A 10491-nucleotide genomic window follows, 5' to 3' on the forward strand; every position below is an offset into this window, starting at 1 on the left:
AGGCCGTATCCTTGACCAGGTCAAGTTATTCCTTGTTTGAAATGACTTTGGAGAAAGATAAGCTTCATTTTATATTGATGGCTTTCACACATTAAGTTTGACCAGTATGTATTCTCATTTTCTTTCACGACTCTATCTTCATGTAACTTTGTTGTGCAGGCCTACAGCTTACTGATACAGGATGAGGCATTTACCTAAAAAGTGGGTCCTTTACTCCCTTCTTTTCCCAAAATACAGAAAACTGAGTTGAGCTCAGGTGGATTTATCCCCCTTAACACTCTTGATTTACTTCACTTAAACCTTCTACTCAAACTTAATCAACAAATTAAGAGTCGACATGGGTCACAGCCACAGCTCAGTGGAGCGCATTCAATGGATTTATTGGTGAATTGTTCAGTCCCTTGACAATCAGGGGAAATTACAAGACAAATTCAAAGCCTCAAAACAGAAAAAAAACCCTTTATACCCACCTGAGGTCAGCTTGTGAGAACCACACACACATGCATACATACACTCACCACTCATCCATCCACCCACACGCGCACACACACACACCTCACGGCTGACCTCAAACCTGCGCTGCTGATCTTACCTGAACTTGTCCATCCTCTACGAACCAAGAGTTACCAACTGAGGCAGGCTGCCCAAGTTCAATTTGTACAACAACAAAACAGAGGGACAGAATATGGATTGTATGGTCGGGTGTTTTTGTACAATTCACCCGAGAGACTTCTCCAATCACTTCAATAAAACAATGCTCAAATATACTGTTACTGTGATAGTTTGTTTCTTCTGAGTGTGGGTTCATTTCATTTACACAATCTTGACTTATATGTGGTGGTGGTGGTTGGGAGGGGACAGCACATCACAGCAAGGCTAATAACATTACATCATACAGGAAATGCCCCCTCTCCTCCGTTACCCCCATTAACGTAGACAAGACACGTATCCTGTTGCAGTCCGTCATGGGCAGTTTGGGAGCGCAGCCTGGGTTCACCTGCACCGCGGCGCCTTGAGCTTCATGTGAGGCTCACGTGTCCACTCGGGACAGAACCAAATGTTGAAATGCCATCCGGAAAATATATACATATGGCAGAGAGAGCAAAGCGGAAGTGGAGGGAAGGAGCTGGCTATGTATGTGGCGACCGGGGCAAACGGGAAGAGGAAGGCGGGAGGAGGGTGGAAGACACAAACCTGTCAAGCTGGACGGGAGGTGACCGTGTGCTTTTTGAGGGCTGAGCCGTGATTTGTTACCCTGTGTCAGCCGCTGTGACGAGTCCGATTTTTTTTCTCTCTCTTCTTTTTTTAAAAAACAGCCACAACAGGAAAACCGCAGGCCAACTCCCAAGCTGCGCATGAGGTTTTAAAGTAAGCTGAACTGGACACAGTCAACACATTTTCTTCCATATTATTCTAGCTTGCTGGCTGTGAAGAGAATTAAGAAAAGAGCGCGGGCGGACAGGCGCTCATTGTTAGACCATGAGTTAAGACCTATGGGGTATATGGGACAAGTAACAGCATTCTACACCAAAGTTCAAGTTCCTTAAAAATGAAAATAAAACCGAACAAAAGAAAAAAAAAAAAAAAAAAAAAGCACAAACTAGAGTCATCTGTGCAGAAGGGGGGGAGAGGGAGGATGGTGTGGGTGTGTGTGTGGCAGGGGCAGTAAGGTCCTTCGAGGGCGAAGAGCTGCCACCTCTCCGAGGCCGGGGGCGGGGGGTGGGAGGGGTGGGGTGAGGTGACACACCGGGGTTGCCCTTTCCTCGTCCTTCCTTCGGCACTTCCAAAAACGAAGCGAGCGTTCCAGAGAGGAGGAGGAGGAGTCGAATGATGAGGAGGGATAGCTGGATGGGGATGAGGGCAGGCTGGAGGCGGGGCAGGGCGTGCGGACGAAGGGGAGCAGTCACTCATTCGGCGGCCTTCAGGGAGAAGGAGAGCTTGGGCCGGGACTTGCCCTTGCCAAGGATGATTTTCTGCTCCTCCTTCTGCTGCCTCTGACGGTCCTGCTCCAGCTTCATGCGCTCCTCGTGAATCTTTCTCTGCTCCTCCACTATGCGCAACTGCTCTTCAGCCTGACAGAAACACACACACACACACACACAACACAAAACAAAATAAATAAATAAAATATCAACTAGGTCAGACAAGGACAAACACCATCTCCCTCAAGCCAAGTGCCCACAAATTGCTAGCATTTTCTTTATCCTCCCTTAAGACACAGCAATATTGTGTTTGATTTGTGTGTGTGTTTTTTTGTTTTTTTTCGGTTCCTTGCGCTGTTGTTTACTACAACCTCGGCTTGTCCAAATCGAGCCTTAATCAAATAAACGATGCTTTACAAATTAGTCATGAGTCAGACTTAAGCCTAAACAGCCAGCAGGGAAAGAAAGCCGCTGGATTGTTAACTACCCCTGATAACCATCAATCCAAAGCCACTCAATAGAGGCGCTTCCGTGCCAAAAGGACTATTAGGTGATACAGTCATGTTGTGGTGTGGCTGAACGAAGCTTCAAGGTCTCAATCAGTGCGAGGGAGCGATTTGTGATTCTAAACGCATAAATGACGCTGGAAACACAAACCAGACCTAATGCGCGGCGCTTTACTTGCCCGATTACCTTTTACAGCGCGGAATAAATCAAAGTCCATTCGGCAAGTTGTGAATGACACTGTGTATCATTGGATGTGATCAAGGCCGAGTTAAAATAAGAACAAAAAAAAAAAAAAAAAAGACAGGAAGAAACAATAGTAATTTGTGGAATATGACAGAAACATGAGAAGTGAATCACGGAAGGAAGAACACAATTCAACCGTTGTGTTATACGGTTACACAAGGGGTGACTGGCTCGCGGGATTTTTGACTACATTTCAATGTTGCATAAACATGGATGAATGGCGCTAGTCATTATGAATGTGATCAGGGCAGCATGCAAAAGCAGTAATTTGAGGGATATGGATTCAACAAAAATGCGAGAAGCGTATCCAAAGATGCAAAAAAAAAAAAAGAGTAATCTTTGTGTTTCGCTGTTACACAGAAAGAAGTGGCTTTTCTGTTAGTATTTTTAAGAGCACATAGCAGGGCGTACCAGCTTGGCCTGAGCATCAGCAATCTTGCGGTTATTCTCCTCCAGGATTTTCTCCAGCTCCTCCCGCTTGGATTTTTCTTCCTCCTAAACGGGTGACACGGTGCCATGTTAGCGCACGAACAGGCTACGGCGGCACAGCAGCCTTGCATACACACGCTTGCCCTCTACTTGTCGCACGCACGCTCATTCACGCGCACGCTCGCTCACTCACTCACACACGCACACCCTCTGCTAGCACACTAACACACACAAAGCTACTTCATTACACCACAGAGAAGTTTGTTTAGCCTCTCTCGCACATGACCACACTTTGGCATACATTGCAGTCAACCCAAATTGTTTTTAAAATACACAGTGGGGGGCACAAAATATATAGAAATGGGGGGGTGGGGATGAACCCGCTATTGTTTTATTTTCCTCCCTCTAATGGTGATAATACCCTCCCCACAAAAATAAAGCATGGCTAAGCCACACCTAGGGTCTTCACTGGATCATTATAAAAGACATTTAAAACAAGAACTTGAAAAGGGGGGAAAACCCACTCATCACACTCATAAAGAAGACAGATATAAATGACAGACAATTCATTCTAGAAGAAAAAAACAATTGCTTCTTTTTTTTCTTAACATCATTAAAAAGCAAGAGAAAAAAGGATACAAATAAAGGAGGGAATAGTTTTGGCTCACCAATGCACGTATACCTACGCATTTTCCTTGCCTGTGTACCTACACAACTGGTGAAAGCATTCGGCATTAAACGGTTGAATATTTACTGTCTCGTCCAGACTGTGTGGCCCCTGCAGAGACAGAGAAGCGCTCCTGGGGTGGGTAGGTAGGTAGGTAGGTAGGGGGGGACTCTGCCAAACGCCATACCGCGCCCGCGGCATTCCTCTTTATAACTCTGATCTCTGTACTGCTTAGCCTGCGCCTGCAGCCCCAGCTCGCATTCTCTCTCTCTTTTCCTTTTCCTTTCTTTACAGTTGCTCAGTTCCCACTGAGACAAGAGCAGAGTGAAGCAGAGCACAGTACAAAGTGGTGTCTGTGTGTGTCGGGGGAGGAGCGGGCCACAGTACAGTTACAGTACAGCACACGAGTCATAGGCGAGCTGGGAGGCTGCAGGACAGCTCAGGTCAAATGCTTGTTAGGAAGGTGGTGGTGTTAACACAAAGTTGTGTGTCAAAAATTAAAAAGAAAAAAAAAAAAAAAAAAAAAAAAAAACACAAAATAAAGTATAAATAACAATGTAAAACTTTGCAGCACCCCTATAGGAGAAGCAAGTGATGAGGACAAAACAGAGTACATTTGTTTTTTCTTGGGAAACAAGGTTTTCAACTGTATAAAAGAAGTATTAGAAAAAAATATAAATATAATCAACAGGCAAAAGGTTAGACCATAGATTGTTAACCTTGTCAAACAGGAAACAGGAAATGTGGTGGTCCATCATTGTTATGTATCCCAGAGCGGATGCCATCTAATAGCTTCTCAAAACAAGGATTGTTATGGGGAAAAGGGAGGGGGATGTAAAGAAAAACTGTACAGGACAAACTGTCACACTGTCTGTGAATCAAAAAGATTTCATTAATATTTCTACAAAGCCACTTCTGCGATGTAACTAAATGTCAGAGGACTAGAGACAGGAGCTCTGACTCTATGAAGGAGAGATCGGAGTGGTGTCTATTCAATTACAATTTGGGCCTTTACTTGTTGCTTGTCCAGCTAAACACTACATGAGGGATTGAACCTGTGACCCTCTTGTTACAGGACAGTTTTTCTAACTACTAATCCACTAAGCCGCCTCTGTTGGTAAACCCTGTTGGAAAACAGTGTCTAGGGTCGAGGTGGAGGATTTAGAGAAGAGCTGACTAGTCGCGACAGGGCATAAGGTGGGGAGGGGGGTTGTGACAGAATAAGTTCAAGCAGGCAAAGGAGGCACGCTGGGACTACATTTCTTACCCTATTAGTACCGAGCCACTGGCTGCCCTATGTGCAATTCAGGGTCACTAGGCTTTAGCCGCTCCTCTCATTCACAAAACATTATTACTGTAGTATAAACAAACCCCCTTTTCATAATGATGCCCGGAGAGGGAGGGCATGGGGCTCCTCAGACAGCTATCTGCCTTAACGTGCTGTAAAACTACAAAAGGGCTTCCACAAACCACACAGGAGCCCAAGACAGTTCCCTGAAGAACTCCAGAACATTGGGATCAAACATCTACTGAGGAACCCTAAGATGCTTATAGGCTTGGACTGCTAACTACAGGTTAACCTAGTGGCCCGCCAGGCCTTTTCACAAAAACAAATACAACTAACGTGCTATGTAAAGAAAAGTTGAAAAGTCTGGAATAATGGATGAACCTGAGCTAGTTGTGGAAGGAAAATTGATTTTAGGCTAATGATGAAAAATTTTAAGAATTTAAGAATGGCCACTGATGGACACAGATGGGAATTGAAAAACAGGATGTCATCTTGAACAGAGAGCTCTTTATTACAGACATATATAGAGATGCTTACAAATATGAAAGTAAAAGATCAAAACTGAACCAGGGAAGAGTGATAAAAAAAGAAGGAAGTCAGTCAAGTTTTCTAACTCGGCCATGGCAAAACTCTCACCAGCCCCACTGTTAGCTGTCAGTAACAATTAAGAAAATTCCCTTGAGAAGCCAAAATTAACTGTGGCCATGTTCATGTACCACCTCAAAGTATAAAACTGGCAATCATAGTCTTTCAAGCTTGAATTGCCACTTTAAAACCCTTGCTATTAGCAACTGTGACACCCACACTTCTAGCCTTTCACTACAGAGTCCAGAGTGGCTGTAAGAGAGTAAAATATATTTATTTTGTGGCCTTACTTTGGTATATCAAGGGCATGAGGTCCTGCTGCATGCTCAATAGAGTTCCCTCGTTTGGGTTACTTCATACCCTCATTTCACATACTCCCAAGTGAATAAAATGTACATGCGTGTGCTCAATTTAGGTCCTTGACTGAGTTTTAACTTGAATTCACTCATTTGACATAATAAGATAAATATATAGATAGCTTTAATTTATTTAATTTGTTTAGACCGGTATTTTGTCACATAGAAACAGCTTTAGTTAAAGAGGGCTTTTTGTAAAGAATAATAACAGATTTCTTGATTTCATTCCACTGTGGGTAAAAAATACTGTTACAGTATCAAGCCACCTCTGCCTGAAAACTTGTCCAGTATCAAGTCTCAGATCAGGGGTTGATGCAGTTTCTCTGGTGCAATACATTAAGATATTAAAGGGCATTATATAAACATATAAATTCACTGACTTTTTATGCAACTCATGCACATGTTTTATGTATTGTTTACAATAATTATTAGTTTATTATCACTAAATACATTTTACTCTGCAGGACGACCACAGCCAGGCTCTGCATCTACCCTTCCTCTGGTGAAACTTGTACCATGGCCTGATTAGGCTCTGCAAAGAGAAGATAGTAGGAGGCAACCCTCCACCAACCCCATGTGCCGGTGGAGAGGCACCGGTGGGAGCGGGTGACTGGGAGGGGGGTGGGGATAGAGGGGTATGGAGGGAAGGGAGGGACTGCGTTCCAAACGACCGAGCGTTACCTCTCTGGCCTTCTGCGCGGCCAGCTCAGCCTGCCGTTGCCTCTCAAGCTCCTCCAGCAGCTGCCGCTCCATGATGCGCTTGGCCTCCTCAACGCGCCGCAGCACCTCCCGCTCAATCTCGTCCTTTCGCTTCTCCAGCTCCTCCTCCACCCGCTTGGCCACAAGCTCCTCCACGCGCCGCGCCGTCTCCTCCTCAATCAGCTTCTCCTCAATCTCTTGCTGGCGGCTGAAGGACCAGTGAGGAGAAAAGAGGAAATGCGAGGGAATACATAAGGAGGGTATATTACTAATGATACACACAAGCTATACAAGATATATCATGGCAAAAAAGATTGATTTCATACTACAGATGCACATGTACCACAAAAAGTTAGAAAGTCTGTGAGAAAAGTAAACAAAACACACCACCTTGTGAAACAAGTGTAGCTGGTTTTAATCTCTCAGTACTAAAGACTGAGTAAAGAAGAGTATTTCATGCTATATGAAGGTCATCATGAAAAACAAGTAGGGCCTATGTACGATCTACCCACTCCTAAATGTGAGTAGGTATGTGCCAGTATTTATTTGTCATGCCATAATTTTCTTGCTCAAAAACATGATTATACACCAGACAATGTATACTCTTAATGTTGTCACAGTAACAGAAATTGCAGGTGGTGTCACTTACATTAGCACTCCTCATCAGGCCACAGTTAAAATAATAAACCAGCCCACACCTATAGGACTCGAGGGTTAAAGCAGATGGAGGTAACCTACTGAAAATGCTTTTAAAACTGTTCTTTTTGTTTGACCACACTGTGAACAGGAAGCAATTAACGGCTAGGAGACATGTTGTCACATTGCTTCTAGCAAAACCAGCAGCACACAACTCACCTCCTTACATTTCATTTCACTGGCTACTCGGAAACCAGAGACTTAACCCAACCCAGGCCCACGTCCTTCCATCTCTAGCAAGTGCCTATGTCTTGATATTTACGTTTGTATGCATGGTTAAGTGGCCCTGTGGCTACAAAGCAGCAATAACAAAAAAAGAGCCACCAAGAAAGCCAGGTGTAGGACAGTGCCTACAATCTCAGGTGTCTGTGTCCCTCTGGCTAACGCACACCCCTCCCCTGTCCGACAGATAACACCTGTCGGCAATGAATGGGTCAAAGTGGTTATGTGTGGCAACGGCTGAAGTGTTTAAAGACATGTAATGGTTGACAGTGCTGCAGTTTTGTGAGCACCTGCTGAAGCAGTGACTTCATCACTGTAGCGGCTGTGCCACCTTTTACAGCTAATTCCAATAATAAAATTTTAGGGAATAAGATTTCTGAAAAGCTAAAGGTTCGCCTTATTTGAGTACTATATGTGCACAGAGAGGATAAATGCAGGTAACAGCCAAAGACATTAATAGTGGATCTGAGCTTTACATGAGTAGTTAAACTATGATTTAACACTGGGAATGAGGATTAAAGTATTGGAAATGGTTTGCCCAATGCAGTTTAAAAAGGATGAAAGATAACAAACTTTGAAGCAGGAAAGTAATCTGCTCAACACAAAATAGAAATGAGGGCATCAATGCAAAAAAAAAAAAAAAATCCTGCAACAGTTCGAGAAGTCCATATTAAAACACCCCCACGCCACCCACTTATCCCCGTTAAATTAGGAAAAGTCAGAGGGTTGAAGCCTTATTTGCTACCTATTTTCTCAGTTCATGCCAACCAACTGAAAGAGGTGAGCTGGCTCCTGCTGTGACGTGAGGAACCTGCAGCGTGAGTAACGTTACCGTCTGGGCCCTGCACTGCATGGCTAGCGTTAGCATGCTATGGCTAGCCTGCTAGCATTAGCCCTGTTGCCATCATAACAAGGGCAAGCTAACATAGCATGATAGCTTAGCACACACCGCAGTCCAAGAGAAACATTTGTTGCTACGTAGTCTCTTAGGAACCGAGACTCACATCTTCCTTTGTCTTTCTATTTCTGCCTTCTTTTCCTCCTCCTCCTTCCTCTGCTTCTCGTCCAGGGCATTCCTTTTGCTCAGTGTCCTGCCGAAGATGTCAATGCGCTCCGGCGGTGAGGCTGCTCTGTCTTTACGGGACGAAGCCGTGGTGGACCGGGAACGGGAGCGAGAGTCTCTGCGTCGACTCCTCTTTGATTCCCGGGACTTGGATCGCTTCTTGGACCTCTCCTTGTCCCTGGACCGGGACCGAGACCGGCTCCGTTTTTTGCTGTGCTTGCTGCTTTTAGAGTGTTTGGACCGGGACGAGCTGCGGCTCCGAGAGCGGCCCATGTCGACCACCTCCACAAGTCGAGCGCTTACACACAACTAATGTGTCGTATGGCGGACAGATGCACTATATCTGAAATTGGCCTGCACACACACCTCATAGAACTCGTTATTTACAACAATTCACCAAGCTGGGTTCCTAAAATGTTGCTGTAATTGAGAAATATTCATTCGAAACTGATGTTATTTTGCCCTGCTAACTTGCGATAAAGAAAGATGGCGGTTAGTCGACAGCTTCTATTTTCCCAGCAGACACCGGGGCTTTCGGTATTTTCCGGCAATGGTCGGGATTTTACATCCCAACTGCTCTGAAAGCCCGCACCTTGACGATGTCAGCAGCTGTACTGGGCTGGGTACCTGCCAGCAGTGGGCACAGAGTGGCATTGTGCTACATCTCCACTGAACCCACCCACTGTATCACGCATGTGGCTGTGATATGTAATAGTGATAATAATAATAATAATAATAATAATAATAATATCACAAAACATTTACTGTTATTTATTTAGTTATGAATTTATTTATTCATTCACTGCATAAGATGAATGATGATGGGGTCACTGTATGTCAACATACTCCTCATCAGTTTATCATATCCATTCAGTACTACAAATCTGGCCAGTCAAAGCAAGGTTGCAAGTATTTCTGCCAGCAATACTGTACTTTTTTTTTTTTTTTTTTTTTTTTTTTTGGAAGGGGGGAGGGGGTAATTTTAAAACACACACTGATTGTGTAAGAAGGGATTATAGTTCTTTGTTTTTTCTGTGCAAATCAACCCAAATCAAATCCAGTTTATATGACACTGGGTATGTACTATACATTCCTATCACACCAGAATGAAGACAAACATTACACAGGGCATCATGTATTTTCATCGCAGACATCAATTCTGAGAGAGAACCAGAGACACAGTTGTTTGCCACCTCCAGCTGTCTTTACTCAGAAAATAGTTCACCTCCCAAACTGTTGCATATAGTGAAATGAAGCATGAAAGTCTAAACTGAGAGACTAGACAGTTGCATGTGTTGCTCCCCTGCCTTCTTTGAAAGCAGACAGGATTATAATCTGCTCTGATTTCGCTCCTTGTGCCTGTTTGAACTCTGTAACCTGTATTTGTCTTTGTCTATGTCCATTTTTAAATGCTGTTTTCATGTGATATCAGGGCCTAAAACGATGGTTTTATCTGAGCTTGTAAATATAGTTACAGGGACATCAGATAACCCACCAATAGACAGAACAAGGCAAAATTTACTTGACAATGACACAATCCTGCACGAAAGATTACCATCCCTCTCTGGCAAAATGAGGCCATTGTGATAACTCTCCCCGGAGTGCTGCGCTCGAAATAAACTGGCATTACTATATTTAAAAACACATAACTCAAAGGCCCAGTGAATCAGCTTTAAAAAAGGTCACACGGCTCACGCTAAAAATGAAAGTGCTCCAACTTCAGAGGGATTTTTTTTCTGCCGTTTTGTTATTTTCTAATTACCTGCAGCTTTCAGTGTCTCAGAGTCTAATTTTAGTAGAAGGAATTAATTTGT

General features: G+C 43.9%; 1 protein-coding gene across 2 annotated transcripts; it reads right to left on the minus strand.

Moving 5' to 3' along the window:
• Positions 1 to 342: 342 nt before the first annotated feature.
• LOC115380056 (arginine and glutamate-rich protein 1) lies at positions 343 to 9215 on the minus strand. 2 transcript variants are annotated; one of them, XM_030081102.1, is made up of 4 exons: positions 8619 to 9215; positions 6679 to 6913; positions 3084 to 3167; positions 343 to 2072 (listed from the first exon to the last, which is right to left on the minus strand). In XM_030081102.1, the coding sequence occupies exons 1-4, from the start codon at positions 8948 to 8950 to the stop codon at positions 1908 to 1910; spliced, it is 816 nt and encodes a 271-aa protein (XP_029936962.1). In that variant the 5' UTR covers positions 8951 to 9215; the 3' UTR covers positions 343 to 1907. The 2 variants fall into 2 exon arrangements, with proteins under 2 accessions (XP_029936962.1, XP_029936964.1); XM_030081104.1 differs by having other exon boundaries at positions 6679 to 6904; positions 8619 to 9211.
• Between the last annotated feature and the right edge of the window lie 1276 nt (positions 9216 to 10491).

Source organism: Myripristis murdjan, chromosome 21, assembly GCF_902150065.1.
Source record: "Myripristis murdjan chromosome 21, fMyrMur1.1, whole genome shotgun sequence".
Taxonomy (NCBI): Eukaryota; Metazoa; Chordata; class Actinopteri; order Holocentriformes; family Holocentridae; genus Myripristis; species Myripristis murdjan.

Bases quoted from the DNA above. Each gene is read 5' to 3' on its own strand.
- LOC115380056 (XM_030081102.1), bottom strand. From the start codon at position 8,950: ATGGGCCGCTCTCGGAGCCGCAGCTCGTCCCGGTCCAAACACTCTAAA. The intron at 3,168-6,678 runs GTAACGCTCGGT...TCACCCGTTTAG, and splicing joins CCGCGCAGAAGGCCAGAGAG to GAGGAAGAAAAATCCAAGCG. The intron at 2,073-3,083 runs GTACGCCCTGCT...TGTTTCTGTCAG, and splicing joins CTGATGCTCAGGCCAAGCTG to GCTGAAGAGCAGTTGCGCAT.